This window comes from Chamaea fasciata, unplaced genomic scaffold, assembly GCF_029207755.1.
Source record: "Chamaea fasciata isolate MVZ Bird 193981 ecotype frontalis unplaced genomic scaffold, bChaFas1.0.hap1 SCAF_28, whole genome shotgun sequence".
NCBI lineage: Eukaryota > Metazoa > Chordata > Aves > Passeriformes > Sylviidae > Chamaea > Chamaea fasciata.
In genome coordinates, this window is record NW_027094113.1 from 4,755,386 (window position 1) to 4,779,400 (window position 24,015).

The 24,015-nt window shown below is 62.2% G+C and overlaps 1 protein-coding gene across 1 annotated transcript in view; it reads left to right on the plus strand.

The window, feature by feature from the left end:
- The window catches only part of LOC136302280 (fibrillin-2-like), a 74,099-nt gene extending 50,992 nt beyond the window's left edge, over nt 1-23,107 (plus strand). The window contains exons 29-64 of the mRNA XM_066205692.1: nt 171-296; nt 389-514; nt 940-1,062; nt 1,744-1,866; nt 2,777-2,902; nt 3,279-3,401; nt 3,645-3,767; nt 4,383-4,544; nt 4,914-4,982; nt 5,228-5,353; nt 5,856-5,981; nt 6,427-6,576; nt 6,859-6,930; nt 7,446-7,571; nt 7,955-8,080; nt 8,562-8,687; nt 8,968-9,084; nt 9,170-9,298; nt 10,023-10,142; nt 10,378-10,503; nt 10,586-10,738; nt 11,017-11,082; nt 11,344-11,469; nt 11,694-11,813; nt 12,539-12,661; nt 13,065-13,196; nt 13,882-14,007; nt 14,650-14,856; nt 15,713-15,838; nt 16,444-16,566; nt 17,248-17,364; nt 17,743-17,871; nt 18,347-18,466; nt 18,994-19,225; nt 19,892-20,060; nt 20,628-23,107. Of these exons, the coding sequence (XP_066061789.1) occupies nt 171-296; nt 389-514; nt 940-1,062; nt 1,744-1,866; nt 2,777-2,902; nt 3,279-3,401; nt 3,645-3,767; nt 4,383-4,544; nt 4,914-4,982; nt 5,228-5,353; nt 5,856-5,981; nt 6,427-6,576; nt 6,859-6,930; nt 7,446-7,571; nt 7,955-8,080; nt 8,562-8,687; nt 8,968-9,084; nt 9,170-9,298; nt 10,023-10,142; nt 10,378-10,503; nt 10,586-10,738; nt 11,017-11,082; nt 11,344-11,469; nt 11,694-11,813; nt 12,539-12,661; nt 13,065-13,196; nt 13,882-14,007; nt 14,650-14,856; nt 15,713-15,838; nt 16,444-16,566; nt 17,248-17,364; nt 17,743-17,871; nt 18,347-18,466; nt 18,994-19,225; nt 19,892-20,060; nt 20,628-21,002 (4,889 nt within the window). The 3' untranslated portion in view covers nt 21,003-23,107. The remainder of the gene's footprint in view (nt 1-170; nt 297-388; nt 515-939; nt 1,063-1,743; nt 1,867-2,776; nt 2,903-3,278; nt 3,402-3,644; nt 3,768-4,382; nt 4,545-4,913; nt 4,983-5,227; nt 5,354-5,855; nt 5,982-6,426; nt 6,577-6,858; nt 6,931-7,445; nt 7,572-7,954; nt 8,081-8,561; nt 8,688-8,967; nt 9,085-9,169; nt 9,299-10,022; nt 10,143-10,377; nt 10,504-10,585; nt 10,739-11,016; nt 11,083-11,343; nt 11,470-11,693; nt 11,814-12,538; nt 12,662-13,064; nt 13,197-13,881; nt 14,008-14,649; nt 14,857-15,712; nt 15,839-16,443; nt 16,567-17,247; nt 17,365-17,742; nt 17,872-18,346; nt 18,467-18,993; nt 19,226-19,891; nt 20,061-20,627) is intronic.
- The last annotated feature ends 908 nt before the right edge of the window (nt 23,108-24,015 follow it).

Sequence of the window (24,015 nt, forward strand, 5' to 3'; positions counted from 1 at the left end):
CCAGCATGAAGCAGGGTGGGGGTCTCGTTTTTCAAGTCCCTTCCAGAGAAAGGATTTTTCCCGGGTGGATGGTTTTGCTCTGCACCGCGCACGGTGTGGGATTTCCTCCTGCCTCCCCCTCGTGCTCCACCGTTCACTGTGCTCCCCCTGGCCGGGTCTCCTCTCTGCAGATATCGATGAGTGTGAGGATAACCCCGACATCTGTGACGGGGGGCAGTGCACCAACATCCCCGGGGAGTATCGCTGCCTCTGCTTCGACGGCTTCATGGCATCCCTGGACATGAAGACCTGCATAGGTGAGGCCCTGGGCGTGTCCCAGCCCTGCATCCTGTCCCCAGAGCCACCCCAGAGTCCCCTGGGGTGTGCCACGCTTGGTTTTGTCCTGCAGATGTCAACGAGTGCGACCTCAACCCCAACATCTGCCTGCACGGCGAGTGTGAGAACACCAAGGGCTCCTTCATCTGCCACTGCCAGCTGGGCTACTTTGTCAAGAAGGGAACCACGGGGTGCACAGGTGGGAGCTCAGCACACCTGGACCCGGGGAGAAAAAACGGGAAGCTTTTTTCCAGAGAGGAAGAAGCTCCCAGAGCTGCCCTGCAGAGAGCCCCATCCCACGTGGGGATGCTGCGGGGTGTGCAGTGAGCTGGGCAGGCACAGAGGGCCAGGAACTCACCTGTCCCCAGGTGATGGCCAGGCCAGGAGCCTGCCCTTCCTCCTGCACATTGAGCTCCTCAGCTGCAGGCTCCAACCCCGGGCAGCCTCTCCCCCTAAGCCCTGGGAGCTCTGGGGGCTTTGTTTGACCCTGGGAGCTCCGGGAGCCGTCGGTGCCCAAACCCCGGAGCGGGATCAGGCCAGGCTCAGGCCAGGCTCAGGCCAGGCTCAGCCCTGCAGCGCTGGGAGAGATGAGCTGTGCCAGCCCTGCTGTCCCTTCCTCTGCAGACATCGACGAGTGTGAGATTGGGGCGCACAACTGCGACATGCACGCCTCCTGCATCAACATCCCCGGCAGCTTCAAGTGCAAGTGTCGCTCGGGCTGGCTCGGGGACGGGCTCAAGTGCAACGGTGAGTCTCCAGCCAGGGGGTCAGGGCAGGCTGACCCCTCTGCAGGTGCTCTGCAGGGGCCTGGGGAGCTGGGCTGGGCTTCTGCTGCAGCACCAGGAGATGGAAGGGTTCAGGCTGGAGAAAAGGAGGCTCAGGGGGGACCTGGTGGCTCTGCACAACTCCTTGACAGGAGGGGACAGCCGGGGAGGTCGGGCTCTGCTCCCAGGGGACGGCAGGACAGGAGGGAACGGCCTCAGGGGAGGGTCAGGGTGGGTATTGGGAAAATTCCTTCGTGGAAAAGTCCAGCCCTGGCCCAGTCACCATCCCTGGAGGGGTTCAAAGCCGTGTAGATGTGGCACCTGGGGACGTGGTCAGTGCCTTAGCAGCGTCCTGGTCACCACCACGGAGGATGTATTGGAGCCTCCAAGTGCCCAGAGAGTCTCCTGGGCCATTTGTGTGCCCCTGCAGCTGCTCAGGCCCAGGGCAAAGGCAAGAAAAGGTGCCCAAGGCAGGCTGGACAGGGCTGGGAACAAGCTGGGCCAGTGGAAGGTGTCCCTGGGGGTGGAACCGGATGATCCTTCAGGTCCTTCCCCCCCAAACCACTCTGGTTCCGCGATAAGCCGGTCCAGCTCCTCCAGGAGCCCGAGCTCATCCCAGCTCGGCCAGGCCAGGCACTGACAGGGCGTTGCTGTCCGTGCCCAGACCTGGACGAGTGTGCCACCGAGGAGCACAAGTGCAACCTGAACGCCAACTGCGTGAACACGCCGGGCTCGTACCGCTGCGCCTGCCGCGACGGCTTCAACGGCGACGGCTTCTCCTGCTCAGGTGAGCCCGGGGCTGCCGGGACCGTGGGGATGGGGCAGGGAACAGCCCCTCGGGGCCAGCAGACCCCCTGGGCCAGCGGCCCCTCGGGGTCACCATCCCCTGTGAGCCACCAGCCCCTCAGAGCCACCAGCCCTCTGTATGGATTGAGCCAAAGCTGGCCTGTCATTTCCTTCTAGTGCAGCTAACAAGCAATTTGCAAGTTCCCATATGATGTATTGATACATATTATATTATATTATTATTGTATGATGTTATATATATAACAAATATATAATACATATATAAACATATGTTACAATATATATAATATATAACATATATATCTAACATATAATATATAAGACATATATATGTTACATATTATATTAAATGTATTTTATAATGTAATGTATTTTATAATATAATGTATTATATTTATTATATAATATATTATTATATTGTTATATATACTAACAATCATATGTTATTTTGAGTACGAGAAGTTTCTTTAGCACAACAATCTCTTTTGAGGGTGAAAAACAAATGCACCTGCAATACCAAGGGATTTGTGCCATCGGAATCAGTAAATAGTTTTGATAGACATGCAGAATACTTTTTACCAACCAATAGAACAATTAACAAGAAAGCTAATTAACCAATTCAAGCTGCCCACGAGGTTTGTGAGAGCCGTATAAAACGACAGCATGAGGCCAAAGCAGAGAGAAGCCTTGTGAAGATTTTACTGTGGCTCCAATGACGCCTCGGAGCCGCCAGCCCGGCTCGGCTCTGCCTGTCCCCCTCGGTGTCACACACCCTCCAGCGGGAGCCAGCAGCTCCTCCCGGGGGTCGGGGCCAGGCAGGGGTTGCCGAGGGGGGGCACGGGCTCAGGGCAGCCCCCAGCCCGCCCTGGGCTCTGCTGTCCCCCCCGCAGACGTGGACGAGTGCGCGGACAACGTGAACCTGTGCGAGAACGGGCAGTGCCTGAACGCCCCCGGCGGCTACCGCTGCGAGTGCGAGATGGGCTTCAACCCCACCGAGGACAGCAGGGCCTGCCAGGGTGAGTGTGCCTGGCTGTCCCCCCCCCGCTGGCCCTCCCGTCCTCTGCTGTCACCTCCTGAGCCAGACCTCAGCACCGGGTGTCACCTCTGCCCGCGGCAGCAGCGCGTCCCCAGCCTTCGGAGGGGTTGGATTCCTGCTAAAATGGAAAACCGGGAGCACAGGGGTGAGGGGAGAGGGTGGGGTGGCCCGGCTCCCCCAGGAGATTGTCTCCCAGGAGATTGTGTCTGTCCGTGTGTCTGTACCCAGGTCCTGGTCCCGTCTCAAACCCCAGGACCGCCCTGGGGTGGGTTGGTGGCAGCTGGGCAGGAGGTGGGAGCAGGAGCGGCCCGTCCTGGCCCTGCCACGGCCTGTCCCCAGCTGTCCCTGTTTTGCAGACATCGATGAATGCACCTTCCAGAACATCTGTGTCTTCGGCACCTGCCAGAACCTGCCCGGGATGTTCCGCTGCGCCTGCGACGATGGATATGAGCTGGACAGGAGCGGGGGCAACTGCACAGGTCAGGGCTGCTGGCTCCATCCAGGGCAGCCTAAAACCAGCCCAGTGTCCCTGCGATGTCTCTGCTGCTGGGGAGGGACAGCTGGGTGTGCCTCTGCCTCTGGGCAGGGTGCTGGGAGAGGCACAGGGAGGGGCTTTGAGGGGCACCGTGGGGTTGGGGATACACCCGGGGGCACAGAGCTCAGGCTGGGCTGGCAGCGCTCACCTTGACCTCGTCCGTCCGTCCATCCGTCCGTCCTTTCAGACATCAACGAGTGCGCAGACCCTGTGAACTGCATCAACGGGCTCTGTGTCAACACCCCCGGCAGCTACCTGTGCAACTGCCCCCAGGACTTCGAGCTGAACCCCACCGGGGTGGGCTGTGTGGGTGAGTGGGACCCCCCCACCCGCGCCCTGGGGGTCCTTCCTGGTGGTCCTGTGTGCCTGGAACTGGACACAGCGAGGGTGGTGTCCCCTCCTGGCTGTTCCTTGTCTGGTTGTCTCCTCCTGGCTGTCCCTTGTCCGGTTGTTGTCCCCTCCTGGTTGTCCCCCACGGGTTTAACCCCACAGCAGCCGCAGAACCCACGTCCTGCTGAGTGTGCCCCAGCTGGTGTCACTGTCACCGCCGTGGGTGCCCCTCTGGTTGCAGCAATGATGCTCCAGGACAGCTCTGGGGCTGTTTTATTCCCTGGGAGTGTCCAAAGCCAGGCTGGATGGGGCTTGGAGCAGCCTGGGACAGTCCAAGGTGTCCCTGCCCATGGCCAGGATGATCCCAAACCCTTTGGGAATTCCACGATCCCGCAGAGCTCCCAGCACAGAGCCCCAGTAACCCGCAATTTTTCCTTATCCCTGGAAGATTTCACATTCCTTTGCAGCCCGTGGGCGGGCTGTGGAACGGGATGGCTTCCCGTCCCAAACCATTCCACAATCCCACGAGTCTGCTCCTCCTGCACCCACGGGTTTTCCCGGAGAGGCTTTTCTCAGCAGCCCTGTCCCCGTGCAGACACCCGGGTCGGGAATTGCTTCCTGGACACGCAGGACCGAGGGGACGGCGGCATCTCCTGCAGCGCTGAGATCGGCGTGGGCGTCACCAGGGCCTCCTGCTGCTGCTCCCTGGGCCGAGCCTGGGGCAACCCCTGCGAGCTCTGCCCCCCGGCCAACACCAGTGAGTGCAGACAGCCTGGGGTGGCCGGGAGGGGACACGGGCAGGGACGCTTCCCGGTGGATCCTCGATCCAGGCGGGAGGCGCTGAGTTCAGGATTTGCTGCTCCATCCAGGGCAGAGGGGAAGTGGGGTGGGGGAGGCTGGTGTGTCTGGGGGATGCGGGTTGGGAATCTTCGTTCCCAGTGCACTGAGGGAATGTGGAATTCCTCCGGGAAGGGAGGGCAGGCTGTGGGATGGCTCAGTGGGTCTGGCAGGGGATGGGAATCGAGCTGCTCCAGCTGAGCCCCGGCCACATCCTCGTGGGCTGTTCCTGCTGGGATTGTCCCGGTCCAGGGCAGCCCCCCGAGCCCCCGACTGCCTTTCCCCACAGCTGAGTACAAGACCCTGTGCCCTGGGGGAGAAGGGTTCCGGCCCAACCCCATCACCGTCATCCTGGAGGGTGAGTGACCCCTGTTCCCAGGGCCCTTCCCGAGGGACGGGGAGGGAATTGTGCCCTGTGGGGACACTGTGCCGTGGGGGGTGGTGCCCTGTGGGGACACTCTGCAGTGTGACCACCCCGTGCTGGACACAAACTGTGGCTCTCCTTGGCCGTGCCCCAGAGCAGGGCTGGCGTGGTGGGCTGAACTCTCTGGAGCTGCAGGGGTGGCACAGGCAGTGACAGTGTCCCCTGCTGTCCCTCCCCAGACATTGACGAGTGCCAGGAGCTGCCAGGGCTGTGCCAGGGCGGGAACTGTGTCAACACCTTCGGCAGCTTCCAGTGCGAGTGTCCCCTGGGATACTACCTCAACGAGGACACCCGGATCTGCGAGGGTACGGGGGACAGGGGCTGGGGACACGGGGTGGCACCTGCTGCAGGGGCTGGGGACAGGGGGTGGCACCTGCTGCAGGGGCTGGGGACAGGGGGTGGCACCTGCTCCAGGGCGTGGGGACAGGTGGTGGCACCTGCTCCGGGTGGTGGCACCTGCTCCAGGTGGTGGCACCTGCTCCACGGGCTGGGACCTGCTCCAGGGGCTGGGGACTGGCAGTGGCACCTGCACCAGGGGCTGGGGACATGGGGTGACACCTGTTCCAGGGGTTGAGGACAGCGGGTGACACCCTGTGCGTGTGACAAGAGCCATGTGTGTGCCAGAGGAATGTTGGGAGCACCCTTTCCCCTTTCCTTTCCATGTTTCCTCGTCACAAACCTGTCCCCACGCCAGCCCAGCCTGGTCCCTGTGCCCAAGGCACCCAATCCCTCGTGCCAAGCCCGTCCCCAGCCCACCCCGTGCCCTCCTCCTCCCGTGCCCGGTGCTCTGAGCCCTTTCCCCCGCAGACATCGACGAGTGCTCTGCCCACATCGGGATCTGCGGCCCCGGCACCTGCTACAACACCCTGGGCAACTACACCTGCGTGTGCCCCCCCGAGTACATGCAGGTCAACGGGGGAAACAACTGCATGGGTACGGCTCCGCATCGGTGGGGAGGGCCCCAAACCCGTGGGGAGGGTCTGGCACTGCCGTCCCAGAGCGGGCTGTGCCAGGGGGATGGAGCAGAAGTGCTGGAAACGGCTGGGATTCCAAGCTGGATGTGGCGCTCCGTGCTCCGGTCTGGGTGACGGATCTGGCAGGGGCTGGGCTTGATTTTGGGGTCTGTCCTGCCATTCCTGGGGCTGGCAGTGCCAATTCCAGGGCTGTCACTTCCCATCCCTGGGCTGGCAGTGCCATTCTTGGGGCTGGCTGTGCCATTCCCTGGGCTGTCACTTCCCATCCCTGGGCTGGCAGTGCCATTCTTGGGGCTGGCTGTGCCATTCCCTGGGCTGTCACTTCCCCTGGGCTGTCACTTCCCATTCCCGGGGCTGGCAGTGCCACCCCCAGGACTGTCCCAAGCCTGGCCCTGCCCTTGCAGACATGAGGAAGAGCGTTTGCTACCGCAACTACAACGACACCTGCGAGAACGAGCTGTCCTTCAACATGACCAAGAAGATGTGCTGCTGCTCCTACAACATCGGCAAGGCCTGGAACAAACCCTGCGAGCCCTGCCCCACCCCTGCCAGCCGTAAGTGCCCTCGGGGCGCCCCTGTGCCACCCCTGCCAGCTGTGAGTCCTTCCCATGAGATCCCTGTCCCATCGTTTTTCTCCTTTTCCCTCAAATTCGGGGGGAATTTTCATTTTCCCATGAAATTCTGGGAATGGACACGCTCAAAACGAGTGGGGAGAAAGGAGAGCGCTCTGGGGGTGACTCCAGGCACAGTGCGGAGCCCCTGGTGCCCCTCAGGCCCCAACTCCAGGACCCTTGTCCCTCCCTGGGCACAGCCTGACCTCGGTGTTCCCTTCCCAGCCGAGTACCAGATCCTGTGTGGGAACCAGGCCCCCGGATTTATCATCGACATCCACACAGGGAAACCCATCGGTGAGTGAGCGCTGCATGCCCGGGGCCGGGGCTGCTCCCGAGCCCGGCTGGGATCCCATGGTTCTGGAGCATTCCCGGGGTGCCAGGCTGGGATCCCATGGTTCTGGAGCATTCCTGGGGTGCCAGGCTGGGATCCCATGGTTCTGGAGCATTCCCAGGGTGCCAGGCTGGGATCCCATGGTTCTGGAGCATTCCTGGGGTGCCAGGCTGGGATCCCATGGTTCTGGAGCATTCCCAGGGTGCCAGGCTGGGATCCCATGGTTCTGGAGCATTCCCGGGGTGCCAGGCTGGGATTTGATGGTTCTGGAGCATTCCCGGGGTGCCAGGCTGGAATCCCATGGTTCTGGAGCATTCCCAGGATGCCAGGCTGGGATCCCATGGTTCTGGAGCATTCCCGGGATCCCGGGCTGGGATTTGATGCTGTGGAGCATTCCCGGGATGCAGAGGAGGGGTCGCTGATGGTTGTGGAGCATTCCCGGGATCCCGGGCTGGGATGTGACGTGGGATCCCTGCAGATATCGATGAGTGCAGCGAGATCCCGGCCATCTGCACCAACGGCGTCTGCATCAACCAGATCGGGAGTTTCCGCTGCGAGTGCCCCATCGGCTTCAGCTACAACAACATCCTGCTCATCTGCGAAGGTACCGCCGGCAATCCCGCCGGGAATTCCGGCCCCTCCCGGCCCGGGGCGCCGCCCGGGGCTGCCGTGCCTCCCCGCGGGGGATTTTTGGGATGCCCTGCACGGCACCGGCCGCTGCATGCCCTGACCCTGCCGGGCCGCTCCTGCTGGGTGTGGGATCCTGGCGCTGCCCCGGCTGCTCCTGGGGAGGCCCCACTGGGTCATCCCGGGGTTCCCAGGGCCGTTCCCGGTGCCATTCCTGGTGCCGTTCCCGGTGCCGTTCCCGGGGCCATTCCTGGTGCCATTCCCTGTGCCGTTCCCGGGGCCGTTCCCGGTGCCATTCCTGGTGCCGTTCCCGGTGCTGTTCCCGGGGCCATCCCCAGTCCCTGTCCCTGTGTCCCGCAGACATCGATGAGTGCAGCAGCGGGGAGACGCTGTGCCAGCGCCACGCCGAGTGCGTCAACATCCCGGGCAGCTTCCGCTGCGAGTGCGCCACCGGATACCGCCTGTCCCCGGGGGGCGCCTGCGTGGGTGAGGGACACACCTGGGACACACCTGGGGACACCTGGGGGATACCTGGGGACACCTGCACACACCTGATTGAACCTAGGACACACCTGGGATCAGCTGGGGGACACCCCTGGGACACCCCTGGGACACACCTGGGACACACCTAGGACACACCTGGGAGACACCTGGTCATACCTGAGACACATCTGGGGACACCTTGGGGACACCTACACACACTTGGTCATACCTGGGACACACTGGGACACACCTAGGGCACACCTGGTCCACACCTGGACACACGTGGGACATACCTTGTCATACCTGGGACACACCTATAACGCACCTGGCACACACCTGATCACCCCACCCCTTTTTTCGGGGATGACAGCACATCAATCTCATTGTCTGTGAAGTCACCTCTTCAAAACTCATGGGTGGGCCTCTGCTGTCCCCACCTGTCCCCTCCCTGCCCCTCACCTGCCCCTCCCGGGCTCCGTTTCAGGTCGCAACGAGTGCCAGGAGATCCCCAACGTGTGCAGCCACGGGGACTGCGTGGACACCGAGGGCAGCTACGTCTGCATCTGCCACAACGGCTTCAAGGCCACCGGGGAGCAGACCATGTGCATGGGTCAGTGTCACCCCCCCTGGGTCCCCTTGGGTCAGTGTCACCCCACAGTCAATGTCACCCCCTGGGTCAGTGTAATCCCCGCAGTCAGTGTCACCCACCCCAGGTCAGTGTCACCACCCTTGGGTCAATTTCAGCCATCCCAGCTCAGTGTCACCCCCTCCAGTCAGTGTCACCCTCCCTGGGTCAGTGCCACCCTCCCCGGGTCAGTGCCACCCCACTCGGGTCCTCTCAGGCTGTCCCTGCAGTGCCACCTGCGTCACCCGTGTCCCTGTCCCCGCAGACATCGACGAGTGTGACCGGCAGCCCTGCGGCAACGGCACCTGCAAGAACACCGTGGGCTCCTACAACTGCCTCTGCTTCCCGGGCTTCGAGCTCACCCACAACAACGACTGCATGGGTGAGTGCCCCGGCCCCGGGACAGCGCGGGGACGTGCCCAGGTGACATCAGGTGACATCTGACTCTCCCGCTCTCGGTGCCGCAGACGTGGACGAGTGCTCGTCGCTGGTGGGGCAGGTGTGCAGGAACGGGCAGTGCATCAACAGCGTGGGCTCCTTCCAGTGCCTGTGCCAGGAGGGCTACGACCGCACCCCCGACGGCAAGAACTGCGTGGGTCAGTGTCCAGTTCAGTGTCCGGTCCGGTGTCCAGTTCAGTGTCCACCCCAGTGTCCTCACCTCCACTGCCCACTCCAGTGTCCACCCCAGTGTCCACTCCAGTGTCCAGTTCAGTATCCACCCCAGTGTCCACTCCAATGTCCACCCCAGTGTCCACTCCAGTGACCAGTTCAGTGTCCACCCCAGTGTCCACCCCAGTGTCCACCCCAGTGTCCAGTTCAGTGTTCAGTTCAGTGTCCACCCCAGTGTCCACGCCAGTGTACACTCCAGTGTCCAGTTCAGTGTCTGCCCCAGTGTCCACTCCAGTGTCTGGTCCAGTGTCCATCCCAGTGTCCACTCCAATGTCCAGGCTCCTCTGGCCTGGCTGGTGCTGTCCACGTGGTCTCCAGGCTGGTCCCGCAGTGCGATTCTCCCGAGGGACCCCCAGGTCCCCTGGAAGCCAAGCCTGGGCACTGAAATGCACCCTGGGGTGTCGGGGACCTGTGTCCCCCTGGGGTGACACCGACTGCGGGGCCACACCGGCCCCTCCCTGCTCCACCTCCCCCCAGGCCTGTCCTGTCCGTGTGCTGGGACCTGCAGTGGGAGAAATGTCCTGTCCATGCCCCGAAATCCTGCCGGGGTGCCCTGGAATGTCTCCGCTGTCTCCTTTGGGGCCAGGGGCAGCCCCGGGTGCTCGGAGCAGAGCCCAGAGCCCACCCCGGGCTGTTTTTTCCCCTCCCCAGACATCAACGAGTGTGTGAGCCTGCCCGGGACCTGCTCCCCGGGCACCTGCCAGAACCTGGAGGGCTCCTTCCGCTGCATCTGCCCCCCGGGCTACGAGGTGCAGAACGACAACTGCATCGGTGAGCTCGGCCCTGTCACCCCGTCCCCAGCTCCTGGACGGCCCGGCCCGTCCTTCCCGAGGGCTTCAGGGGTGTCACCAGCCCCAAATCCCTGCTGGCAGCGGGGCAGGACCAGCTCGGGGGGCACAGGAGGCTCAGGGATGCTGCGGGAGGGTTGAGGGGTGGGTGTGCAGCCCCCCCCCAAACCTCCCTCAGCTCTTCTGCTGACCCCCGGCTGTGTCCCTGCCGCTCCCAGACATCAACGAGTGCGAAGAGGAGCCCAACATCTGCCTGTTCGGGACGTGCACCAACACCCCCGGCAGCTTCCAGTGCGTGTGTCCCCCGGGCTTCGTGCTGTCCGACAACGGCCGCCGCTGCTTCGGTCGGTGCAGGCGCTGCTGGGCGGGAGGGAGCGCGATTCCCGGGGGTCCCCGTGACCTTGGCACCTCCTCGTCCTCCCGCAGACACCCGCCAGAGCTTCTGCTTCACCCGCTTCGACAACGGGAAGTGCTCGGTGCCCAAAGCCTTCAACACCACCAAGGCCCGGTGCTGCTGCAGCAAAATGCCCGGGGAGGGCTGGGGAGACCCCTGCGAGCTGTGCCCGCAGGAGGGCAACGGTAGGGACGGGGCTGGGGCGGGGGGGACCCGGGGAGGGGCGGGGGGGACCCGGGAGAGGGATGGGAGTGTCTCCATGGGAAAGGGATGGGTGTGTCCCCATGGGATCAGGGGGGTGTCCCCGTGGGAGCAGTGGTGGCTGTGTCCCCATGGGATCAGGGGGGTGTCCCCGTGGGATCAGTGGCGGCTGTGTCCCCACGGCACCCCGGACGCCTCCCCAGCCCATTCCCCGCTAGCAGCAGACTCCCTGCAGCACACCCACTCTCCTGCTCTCTTGCAGTCGCCTTTCAGGAGCTGTGTCCGTATGGCCACGGGGCCATCCCGGGCCCGGGTGACACCCGGGAAGGTGAGGGGGCGTGCAGGGACGGGCACAGCGTTGGGCCGGGCGGTTTCGCCTGGAGCGCAGCAGGGCTGGGCTGCAGGGTGGGATCCTGGGGGCACACGGGACCGGGCACGCCCAAACCCCCGCTCCTCACCGGGGGCTCGTCCCTCAGCTCTGCAGGAGGGAACGCCTGGAGCTGCCGGGTGACCAGAGCCTCCCTCCCCTGTCATTCCCGGGGCATCGGGGCTGTCTGTGGCCCTGAGAAGTTCCGTTTTCCCTTTGCAGACGTGAACGAGTGCTCGGAGAACCTGGGCGTGTGCATCAACGGCGCCTGCATCAACACGGACGGCTCCTTCCGCTGCGAGTGCCCCTTCGGCTACAACCTGGACTACACCGGGGTCAACTGCGTGGGTGAGACTCGGGGGGGCTCTGGGGGTGCCCTGCTCCCTCCAGCTCTGTCCCCTCCACTCCGGAGGTGATGGATCCCTGTGTGTGTGTGCAGGGAGGGAATCGCTGCTCCCCCATCCCTTCCCTTCCATCCCGGTTCTGTCTGAGCGCTCTGCAAGAGCCCAGCCCAGCCCAGCCCTTTTTCCTCCTCCTCCTCCTCCTCCTCCTCACGCTGCTGTGCTCCCCAGACACGGATGAGTGCTCCATTGGCAATCCCTGCGGGAATGGCACCTGCACCAACGTGGTGGGAGGCTTCGAGTGCGCCTGCGACGAGGGCTTCGAGCCGGGGCCCATGATGACCTGTGAAGGTAAAGACCTGGGGGGCAGCCCCTTCATTCCCACCACTCTGGGCTGTGTGGGACCCCCATGTCCCAGCCTGGAGATAATCCCTTCACTCCCACCACTCTGGACTGTGTGGGACCCTCATGTCCCAGCCTGGGGGACAATCCCTTCATTCCCACCACTCTGGGCTGTGTGGGACCCCCATGTCCCTGCCTGGGGACAATCCCTTCATTCCCACCACTCTGGGCTGTGTGGGACCCCCATGTCCCTGCCTGGGAACAGTCCCTTCACTCCCACCACTCTGGGCTGTGCGGGACCCCCATGTCCCTGCCTGGGGGACAATCCCTTCACTCCCATCACTCTGGGCTGTGCGGGACCCCCTGGTCCAGCCCCTTCACTCCCACCACACTGAGCCCTGTGGGACCCCCCTGTCCCAGCCTGGGCCAGCCCCCCGTGGATGGTGTGGAGAAGCTGGAGGAGGCTCCTGTGCCCCCCGGGCTCCTTCAGCCCCCTCTGGAGCGCAGGAGTTGGCCTGGAGCCCTGGCTGAGCACAGGGGCTGCCTCCCCGAGGGGCAGTTCCCACCAAAGCTGCCAGGACCCCAGGGCTCTGTCCCTCCACCAGGGGACACCAGGGCAGGACGCCTTGGGGGGACAAAGCTCTCGTGGGACGGATGCCCAGGGAGGGTGGGTGTGCCCCGGGGAGGGCTGAGGGCACCCAGGTGAGCCCTGTCCTGTCCTGGCCTCCCTGCAGACATCAACGAGTGCTCCCTGAACCCCCTGCTCTGCGCCTTCCGCTGCATCAACACCTTCGGCTCCTATGAGTGCACCTGCCCCTCTGGGTACGCCCTGAGGGAGGACAGGAGGATGTGCAGAGGTAAAACCCCTCCTGCAGCCAGCAGGGCGTGGCCCAGACTGTCCCCAGCCCCTGCCCTTGGCCAGCTGTGAGCAGGGAAGGGGGGAATTCTGCTCTGGTGTTTCTCACCATCACCCACCTCGGTGTCCTGCTGGCAGGGAGGAATCCTTCCCTGGGAGGGTGGGGAGGTTTCTGGATTCCTGGATGCCTGGAAGTGTCCAAGGCCAGGCTGGATGGGGTTTGGAGCAGCCTGGGGCGGCGGAAGGTGTCCCTGGCCATGGCAGGGCTGGCACTGGATGAGTTTCAAAGTCCCAACTCATTCCGCGATAATTTTTAAGCTGTGTGCCAGCCAGGCTGGCCCGAGGCTGCAGGGCTGGGTGGAGCAGGGCAGGGCCGGCAGGGGCTCTGATGGCTCTGCTGGCAGATCTGGACGAGTGTGCGGAGGGGCTGCACGACTGTGAGTCCCGGGGGATGCTCTGCAAGAACCTCATCGGCACCTTCATGTGCATCTGCCCCCCCGGCATGCAGCGCCGGCCCGACGGCGAGGGCTGCACAGGTACGGGCAGGGCCCCTGAGGGCTCCCCCACGGGCTTTGCTCCACGTCCCTCTGGGCTTCACATCCTTCTTCGGTTTACATCCTCCCTGAATTTGCATCCTTCTTCGGTTTACATCCTTCTTTGTTTTTACATTCTTTAATTTTCATCCTTGTGTATTTTACATCCTTCTCTATTTTACATCCTTCTTTGTCTTACATCCTTCTGTATTTTCACATCCTTCTTTGTCTTACATCCTTCTGTATTTTCACATCCTTCTTTGCTTCACATCCTTCCATATTTTGCATCCTTGGGCTCCTGCCTGGCCTTTCCCAGGTGGGTCTGGGGCTCTGGGCTGCTCCCATGGGGAGGAATTCCCAGGGCAGGTGAAGGTTTCCCCAGGCAGGTGAAGGTTCCTCCCAGGACAGGTGAAGCTTTTTCCTCAGGACAGGTGGAGTTTTCTTCCACCTCGAGGTTTTCCCCAGGACAGGTGGAGGTTTGTCCCCAGGGCGGATGAAGATTTGTCCCCAGGGCAGATGAAGATTTTCCCCCAGGGCAGATGGAAGTTTCCCTGGGCAGGAGGTTTTCCCCCCAGCTGCCCCAGGACAGGGAAGGGAGCCTCGGGAGCTCTGTGGGGGCTCTCCCAGGGCAGGGGGAGCCGGGGCAGCCTGTCCCGGGGCTCAGCAGGGCTCTGTGTGTGTGCTGCAGACGAGAACGAGTGCCGCACCAAGCCCGGGATCTGCCCCAACGGGCGCTGCGTGAACACGGCCGGGAGCTACCGCTGCGACTGCAACGAAGGCTTTGAAGTCAGCCCCTCGGGCACCGAGTGCATCGGTAACGGCCCCCCGGGCACCGCAGGGACCCCCCGGGCACCGCAGGGATCTCCCTGGGCACCGCAGGGATTTCCCCGGGCACCGCAGGGACCCCCCGGGCACCGCAGGGACCCCCCGGGCACCGCAGGGATCTCCCCGGGCACCGCAGGGATCTCCCTGGGCACTGCAGGGACCCCCCGGGCACCACAGGGATCTCCCCGGGCACCGCAGGGACCCCCCCGGGCACCGCAGGGACCTGCTCGGGCATCCAGGGGGGCTCAGAGGGCGGGAGGGGGCTCGGGATAAGGGAGGGAGGGGCAGGACGCGGGGAATGTGTTCCTGCTGGTGGATGGGGTACTGGGGAGGGATTCCCTGGACCCCTGGATGTGTCCAAGGCCAGGTTGCACGGGGTTTGGAGCACCCTGGGGCAGTGGGAGGTGGCCCTGCCCATGGCAGGGGTGGCACTGGGTGGGATTTACGGTCCCTCCAAACCAAGCCATCCTGGCATCCTTTGCTCCTGAGCAGGGAAGAATCCCTCCCACCTGGAGCATCACCTTTGTCCAACCCCCCCCCCCCTCCCACCAGCCCTGGCACCGCCTGCTCCGTCCCCCCGGCGCTGGCACTGCCTCAAACCCTGCATCCGTGCCCCTTTTCCCGTGCCCAGACACCCGCCAGGGCTTCTGCTTCACGGAGGTGCTGCAGACCATGTGCCAGATGTCGTCCACCAACCGCAACCTGGTCACCAAATCCGAGTGCTGCTGCAACAGCGGGCGCAGCTGGGGCCCCCAGTGCGAGCTCTGCCCCCTGCCCGGCACTGCCCACTACAAGAAGATGTGTCCCCACGGCCCCGGCTACTCCACGGACGGCAGAGGTGAGCAGGGCAGGGCTGGGCACGGGGACGATCCCCCTGGAGCCTCTGCCACGTCCCCCGGGAGAATCCGGAGTCGTGGGCTGAGGGGGACTGTGGCCCTGGTTTCGTGCCCCAGGTGTTTTAGTTTCCTGAAATTCCTTTCCCAAAGAATTTTCTATAAGCAAGTGTTTGTAAACTGAACCTTTGTTTTTGTTCCTTTTCCTGGGAGGAGCTTCTTCTTGATGTCCCCCTGGTCTGTCACCAATCAAATTGGTCTGTGTAGAATAGTAGATAAGGAAGACACGTCCCCAAAATAATCAGAGTCATTTCAGACTGCTGAAGCTCAGAGTCTGCGTCGTCGCAGTGTAAAACAGTGTCAGGGGAGCTTCAAACCAGCCCCGCCTTAGCCTTGGATCTTTGGCTTAATTTTAAGGAATTTGGCTTTAATTTTTTAAATTTTTTTAGGGGATCCCTCTGGGCTTCAAGGCGGCAGATCAGGCCTGTTATAAAATGAGTTATTTGTTAACGAAGGAGATATTATAAAATGGAATTTAGCGTGGAAATGATGAGAATTTAACAGAGTCCTTCACTCAGCCTCCGTCCCTGCTCTGGGGAGAAGCCCCCCACACATTTCCAGGGGATTTCTGCTTTGTGAAAGTTCAGCCAGAAATCCAGTTTATCCCCCCAGCTCCCACTTCACGGGGGGATGTTCATTGGGAGTTGGGAGCTGCCAGACCAAAATCACTGGGAGACACTTGTCCCGTTGCAGTTCTCTGATAACAAACACCAGATGAGCTTTTTTTGGGTGGATGAGCTGCCCTGGCAGGTGGGGAGGGAGCAGCTCTGGCACTGGCAGCTCCTCTCCTTCTCTCCACAGACATCGACGAGTGCAAGGTGCTGCCCAACCTGTGCAGGAACGGGCAGTGCATCAACAGCATCGGCTCCTTCCGCTGCCACTGCCGCCTGGGCTACACCCCGGACATCACGGGCACAGCCTGCCAGGGTGAGCCGGGCTCCCTGCACATCCCCGCAATCCTCTCCCCGCCCGGGACCCGCCTTTCCCTCGGGGATCCTCCCTCCTCCTCCCCCTGGAGCTGTGGGTCTGGGTGCTCCGCCCTGTTTTCGTGCTCCCCTGCAGCTCCAAGTCCTGATTGAACTCCCTAAGAACGGGTTCCTTGTCTTCCCTGAGCCCTGGGGCCGCAGGGGCTGGCAAGGATTGGGATGCTGAGGTGAAATCTGGGAGCTGCCGACCCCTCCCCAGGCAGCACGGCTGGTCCCGCCCCAGCGCCGCGCTGGGGCTCCAGGTGTTGGCAGAAAAGGCACATCTGGAATCACAGCTGTGTCGCTCTCTCTCTCTCTGCGGGATTTACCCCAGATTTGTTGTGCTGGCTCGAACTGAGCCGCTGCCCCCGAAGCCCCTGGCTCTGCTCACCTGCTTTCCTGGGGAAAACGGGGTGTTTACCCAGGAAAGGCAAATCCCTGCGGATATCTCACCCCTGAGCCACCAAAGCCGCCATCACCTGGCGTTCAGCAGCCCCTGGGTGGGCTGGGAGGTCCGAGGGGTGGGAGGGCCAGCCCCACCTGATGCGTTTTGTCCCCGGAGCGCAGATCTGGACGAGTGTAACCAGTCCCCAAAGCCCTGCAACTTCATCTGCAAGAACACCGAGGGCAGCTACCAGTGCTCCTGCCCCCGGGGCTACGTCCTGCAGGAGGACGGCAAGATCTGCAAAGGTACGGGGCCAGCAGGGGACTGGAGCTCGGGGAGAGGGGACAGGGCAGCCGGAGGTGGGAAAACGTCAGCAGGAGGATGTGCGGAAAGGTGCCGCCCCGGGCTGGGGTGAGGGTTCCAGCCTTGCACGCCCCAGGTGTGTCTCAGCAGGGATAAAAACGCTCCTGGCTCTTTCCTGGAGGCTCCCAGCACGTCCTGAGCTCCGGGGGGATGAGGGCTGGATGTCCCCTGCACGTGGTGGCATTGTCACCGGCCAGGCTGGGGCTGTGCCCAGCTCCCCCGGGGCTGGGGCAGCGCAGGCTGAGGAGCCTGGCTTAAAGATTTGGGCGAGCCTGGCCTAAAGATCTGGGCGAGCCTGGCTTAAAGATCTGGGAGAGCCTGGCCTGAGGATCTGGGCGAGTCTGGTCTAAGGGTCTGGGAGAGGCTGGCCTAAAGATCTGGGAGAGCCTGGTCTAAGGATCTGGGAGAGCCTGGCCTGAGGATCTGGGCGAGTCTGGGATTTGTGACTTGCAGGAGAGACAGGGACACACCCCTGCATCCTCCAGATGTGTTACCCTGAGGTGGGGAGAGGTTGGTTCTCCTCCTGGGCGGCTGGTCCTGGGGCTGGTTCTGTGCGTCCACAGGGAACCTGGGGTGCCACAGCCCCGGCGGGGCGAGCTGAGACTTCTCCCTTGTCCCTCCAGACCTGGACGAGTGCTCCACCAAGCAGCACAACTGCCAGTTCCTCTGTGTCAACGTCATCGGGGGCTTCAACTGCAAGTGCCCCCCCGGCTTCACGCAGCACCACTCGTCCTGCATCGGTGGGTGCAGAATTCCTGCCCTGAGCCTTCCCACGGGGCAGCTCCCACTCAGGAGAGGCTTCCCGGCCCCCAGGCTCTGCCTCTGGGATCCTGTCACCCTGGCAGTGTCTGCACTGTTCCTCTGCTGCCCACCTGAGGTGCCCACAGGGCCGGGGATGGTCCTGCAGGTGGTCAGGGCTGGTTCCCAGGTGCCCACGGGGCCGGGGATGGTCCTGCAGGTGGTCAGGGCTGGTTCCCAGGTGCCCACGGGGCCGGGGATGGTCCTGCAGGTGGTCAGGGCTGGTTTCCAGGTGCCCACGGGGCCGGGGATGGTCCTGCAGGTGGTCAGGGCTGGTTTCCAGGTGGCCACCGAGCCCTGCTGGTGTGTTTTCTTCACAGACAACAACGAGTGCACAGCTCAGCCCTCGCTGTGTGGGGCCAAGGGGCAGTGCCTCAACACCCCGGGCAGCTACAACTGCGAGTGCCAGAAGGGATTTTCCCTGGACAGCTCCGGGGTCAACTGTGAAGGTGGGTCTGGGGCAGAATTCCCGGGTCGGGGGCTCCGGGGTGTTTCCATGGGGAGAATTCCGGGCTCTGGGTGTTCCCATGGGGAGAATTCCCAGGTTTGGGGTGCTCCCATGGGCGGAATTCCCGGGGCAATCCCAGGCTCTGGAGAGCCTCGGTCCAGGTGGGAATTCGAGGAGAGCTTGGCCAGCGCTCTCAGGGCCAGGGCGGGGTGGTTGGGGTGTCCGGGCAGGGCCAGGGGAAGGGCACGGTCCCATATCCCGCCAGGAGAGGTCTCAGCCTGGAGCAGGGCGGGGCCGCTGACAGCCCAGGCCTCACCTGGGATCAGGGTGACGAACACCCCAGCAGGGGGGTCTGCGGTGTCCAGAATTGCAGCTGTCACTGCAGGCTGAGGCACAGGAGCAGCCTGGGGGCTCCCTGAGCCCTCAGCAGGGCCAGGGGACAGTGCCTGAGCCCCCCGTGTGTCCCCTGGGTGCAGATGTGGACGAGTGTGACGGGAACCACCGGTGCCAGCACGGCTGCCAGAACGTGCTCGGGGGCTACCGCTGCGGCTGCCCCCAGGGCTACGTGCAGCACTACCAGTGGAACCAGTGCGTGGGTGAGTGGGGGACACGGGGGGGTGTCCCACACCTGGGGGGGTGTCCCACACCTGGGGAAGGTGTCCCACACCTGTGGGGTGCATTCTGTACCTGTGGGATGCATCCTGTGGGGTGTGTCCTGTACCTGTGGCAGGGATCCTGTACCTGTGGGGTGTATCCTATACTCATGGGATGTACCTGTAGGGTGCATTCTGTACCTGTGGGAGGGATCCCACGCCTGTGGGGTGTGTCCTGTACCTGTGGGAGGGATCTCTGTGGGATAATCTAGCTGTGGGATGTGTCCTGTGGGATGCACCCTGTGCCCATGGAATGTGTCCTGTGCCTATGGGATGTTCCTGTTCCCATGGGATGTACCTGTGGGGTGTATCCTGTACCTGTGGGCGCTCCCCTGTATCTGTGGGGTGTATCCTGTACCTGTGGGGTGTATCCTGTGAGGTGTATCCTGTACCTGTGGGTGCTCCCCGGTACCTGTGGAGGACATCCCACGCCCCTGTGATCCCGGCACTCCCTCCCTCTCTCCCCGCAGACGAGAACGAGTGCTCCAGCCCCTCGGCCTGCGGCTCCGCCTCGTGCTACAACACCCTGGGCAGCTTCAAGTGCGTTTGTCCTTCGGGCTTCGACTTCGACCAGGCCTTCGGGGGCTGCCAGGACGTGGACGAGTGCTCGGCCGGGGGCAGCCCCTGCAGCTACGGCTGCTCCAACACGGACGGGGGTTACCTGTGCGGCTGCCCCGGGGGATACTTCCGAGCAGGACAGGGGTGAGGAGCGGCCGGAGGCGCGCTCCCAGCCGGGAATCCCGCCGGGGGAGGTGGGCTGGGCTGGCAAGTCCCTGAGATGCTCCTGGCCCCGTCCCGGCATCCTGGGGCCAGCCCCTGTGAGCTGCCGGCGGGTGCTCTGTGGGTGCACGCGGCTTGGTGGTGGTTTGGGAGGGAGGGGTGGTTCAGGAGGTTACAGGTGTGACCCGTGGGGTGTGTCCTGTACCTGTGGGGTGTATCCTGTACCTGTGGGGTGTGTCCTGTACCTGTCAGAGTTACCCTGTACCCGTGGGATGCACCCCGTACCCCTGGAACCCTCAAGCTGTCCACTTCCAAGCCAGTCACCAACTGGGTTTTTTTTTTTTCTGTAACTTCCTGAAAAATCTCTTCCTGGCGCTCTTCTCTTCCTCCGCCTTTGCTCTCAGTCCCGAAGGTGCAGGGCACAATGTCCAACACCAACAGAACAGACCGTTGGGCATCATGAAGTCACCCTGGGACCCCAGTGCAGGATGGAGATTAATTAACCCGTTAATTAGTGAAACCACTTCATTGTGCCGCGTGTCCCGTGCCGTGGCCCGGGGGGTGTCCCCAGCCTGGGGACCCGGCGGCGGTGACATTCCCGTGGGGCCCGCAGCTCTGAGCCGGCTCTCTCTGCTCTCCTGCCCCCAGCCACTGCATTTCTGGTCTGGGCTTTGGGAAGGGGCCCTACCTGCCTGCGCCCCAGGAGGAGGATGAGGACAACCTGCTGTCCCCCGAGACCTGCTACGAGTGCAAGATCAACGGGTACCCCAAGAGGGGCCGGCAGCGGCGCAGCGTCAACGGCACGGAGAGGCACCAGGTGAGGAGTCCAGGGAATCCCGGAGGGGTTGGGCTGAGGCGGGAGCTGCGTCCCTTCAGGAATACAGGCTTGGAGTGGATCCAGGCAGAGGCGGCAGCTCGTCTGTGTCTGCCCAGGTTTGGCGTCCCCAAACCCTCCTTGTGAAACCGAGGAATGAAGCTCGTGTTTCCCATCCCTGGAGTTGGCCGAGGCTGGGATGGACGGGGCTTGGAGCAGCCTGGGGTAGTGGGAGGTGTCCCAAGGGGCTGGGGCAGGACCGCTTTGGAGGTCCCTTTCCACCCAGACCATCCCAAGGTGCTGTTCCTCAGAGGCAGTTCTGGCCTCTGTCCAAAACTCTCCCGGGAATTTCACAGCCCCGGGCAGGAGACATCCTTTTAGGGCTTGGAAAAGAGAACGATCCTGAAGTTACTGATCCTCCCCGGGGCTGTGTGCTGCGAGTTCAGCACCACAGGCACAACCAGGACCCCAAGACCCCCAAAGCTGTCACTGACTCGGGGCTGAATTTCCCCGAACCAAACCCACCTTGGCCCTGAGCCTTCCCTGACCTCCCTCCCCGCTCCCGGGCAGGACCACGGCGTGAACCTGGCCAGCATGGACGTGGAGGCGCCGCTGTCCATGGCGCTGAACCTGTCGGAGCTGGCGCACAAGGAGCACATCCTGGAGCTGCTGCCGGCCGTGGAGCCGCTGGAGAACCGCGTGCGTTACGCCATCTCCCAGGGCAACGAGGACGGGCTCTTCCGCATCCACCACAAGGAAGGGCTCAGCTTCCTGCACCTGGGCCGCAAGAAAATCCCGCCGGGCACGTACCTGCTGGAGATCGTGAGCGTGGCCCTGCCCCGCCGGCGGGAACTGCACAAACTCGAGGCCGACAACCACCTCGACTACTTGGCGGGCGAGCTGGGCCAGGCGCTGAGGATGAAGCTGCAGCTCCAGCTCTACTAAAGCCACCAGAGACCCCCCCCCAGTCCTCCCCAGTCCCACCCGACAGCGCAGCCCTGCCCCTCGCCACCCACCCCGGGAACAGCGGGAACGACAACCGGAACAGCAGGAACGACAACGGGAACACAACGGGAACGACAACGGGCTCCTCTCCTGCCATCGCCAGGACAGCCATGGGAATGTGCCAGCCATGGGAAGTGTCCTGATGGGATCGTCCACCACAGGGACATCCACGGGGAATGTCCAAGCCATGGGGAATGTCCCTCTGGGATTGTCCACCGCAGAGACAGCCATGGGGAATGTCCTGACGGGATCAGTCACCACAGGGACAGCCATGGGGAACGTCCCAGCCATGGGAATGTCCCTCTGGGATCAGCACCCTCTGGGGATGTTCTGCTCCAGGGGGTGCCTGAGCCGAGCCCAGAAGGACCGAGCCCGAGCTCCCAAAGCTCCCGAAAGCCAAAGATCCCGAGCTCCTGAGCAGGAATCCCTCTGCTCCTGCCTGTCCCCCTTCCTGTCCTCCATGGCCACATCCCAGGAAAAGCTGGGGCAGCTTTGGGAGGAGCTGTGGCTCCCTGTGGTGTCTGTGCATTTCCTGCTGTGCCTCTGCCTTGGGATGGGGCTGCAGGAGCCCATCCCCGGCCTGGCTGAGCTCTGTGTCCCGTTCTTTTCCATGGCATCTGGGCCTTTTGGGGTTCCCCTGGGCTTTTTGGGGTTCCCCTGGGCCTTCGGGGAGTCCTCTGACCTTTTTGGGGACTCCTCAGGTCCTTTTGGAAACAGAAAAGGCCACCCCGGATAAAAGATCCTGATGAATTCCAGGGATACAATGTGCTCATTCCCGGGATAAAGGGTGCTGATTAATTCCCGGGACAAAAGGTGCTGATTTCCGGGATAAAAGGTGCAGAATCCCCGGATAAAATGTGCTGATTCCCAGCTTTAAAGGTGCTGAATCCCGGGATAAAAATGTGCTCATTCCTGCGATAAAAGGTGCTCATTCCCGGGATAAAAGGTGCTGAATCCCGGGATAAAAAGTCCTGATTAATTCCCGGGACAAAAGGTGCTCATTCCTAGGATAAAAGGTCCTGATTACTTCCCGGGATAAAAAAAAAAATGCTGATTAATTCCCGGCTTAGAAGGTGCTGAATCCCGGGATTAAAGGTCCTGGTTAATTTCCGGGACAAAAGGTGCTCATTCCCAGGATAAAAGGTCCTGATTACTTCCCGGGATAAAAAAAAAAAAAATGCTCAATAATTCCCGTCTTAGAAGGTGCAGAATCCCGAGATAAAAGGTCCTGATTGATTCCCGGGATGACAGGTGCTCCTTCCCGGGATAGCAGGTGCAGAATCCCGGGATGACCGGTGCCCATTCCCAGGGAACCGCCCTCCCGTATTTATGGCCGACCACCAAAGGAGCGCTTTGCTCGCCCTTGGCAGGAGCGCCTTTCCCTGCAGCTTTCTGTGGGGTTTTGGGGTTTTTTTGGAGGGGTGGGAATTTCTCCCGGCTCGCTGCCGCCGCGGGGTGGGGGATGTGTGTGTTTACTGTACCGGGGCTCCAGGCAAACTTGAAAACTCTTCAAAGCAGCTCCAGACTCTGGATTTTACAAGAGTCCCAGAGCTTGTGACAGGATGGGTGGCCTGATGTTTGGGATTGGTTGGTTTGGTGTTTTTTTTTTGGTTTGGTTTTTTTTTAATTATTATTTTTGGTTGGTTGTTTTGTTTGTTTTTTTTTTTTTCAAAAGGTGCTCTTTTTTTTCTAAGAAAAACCCACAAAACCAAAATCCAAAAAGTATTATTAATAATAATAATAATAATAATAAATTAGCAGAGCTGGGTTTGTGTGTGTGTGTGTGTTGAGCCGAAGTCTCGAAGCTCAAGGTTTCCTCTCCTCCTCTCTGGTGAGGTGTTTTGGTTTTTTTAATTTTTTTTATTTTTTAATTTTTTTATATTGACACTTCTTGCTGGTTGGTTTTCTGGGGGGAACCCCAAACCTGTGCCCCCTTTTCCTGCACAGAGAGGTGGCTCTTTGTGGAATTCCTTTTTTTTTTTTTTTTTTTTTTTTTTTTTTTTTGTATCAGAAGCAACGGCAACAATAAAATTATTTTGGGTTAAGTGGGGCTGTGTCTTTGTGTGGGCACAGGCTGGGGAGGGCAGGAGGGGACAGAATTGGGATTGTCCAGCCTGGAGAAGCTCCAGGGAGAGCCGAGAGCCCCTGCCAGGCCCCAGAGGGGCTCCAGGAGAGCTGGGGAGGGACTGGGGACAAGGCAAGGGACACAGGGAACGGATTTAAACTGGAAAAGGGGAATTTGGCTGGGATATTGGGAAGGAATTCCTGGTTCTGAGGGTGGAGAGGGGCTGGGATGGAGCCCCTGGATCCCTGGAAGGGCCAGGATCCAGGATCCAGGATCCAGGTAAAGCTTGGCGCTGCTTTCAGTCCCTAAAGGGGCTCCGGGAGAGCTGGGGAGGGATTTGGGATGGAGGGACAGGACACGGGGAACGGATTTGAGCTGGAAAAGGGGAATTTGGGTGGGATATTGGGAAGGAATTCCTGGCTGGGAGGGTGTGGAGAGGCTGGGATGGAATTCCCGGAGAAGCCCTGGATCCCTGGAATGTCCCAAGCCGGGTTTGGAGCAGCCTGGGACAGCGGGAGGTGTCGCTGCCATGGCAGGGGTGGCCCTGGGGGGGGTTGGCCGGGGTCGGGGAGATGGAATCCAGCCCGGACGCTCCTTCCAGGCTGGAATATTCCCGGTTTCAGGAAGCTCTTCCCGGCTCCTGGCGCAGACGGAGCCCGGTGCCAGCAGAGGGCGGGCGGGACTGCGGCACCCGCGGCCGGGAGGGACTGGGGACAGAACCCGGACCGGGGACAGCACCGGGCAGAGGGGACAGAACCCGGACCGGGGACAGCACCGGGCAGAGGGGACAGCACCGAGAGAGAGCGGGGACAGCACCGGGACCGGGGACAGGACCGGGAGAGAGCGGGGACAGCACCGGGACCGGGGACAGCAGGACGGAACCGGGAC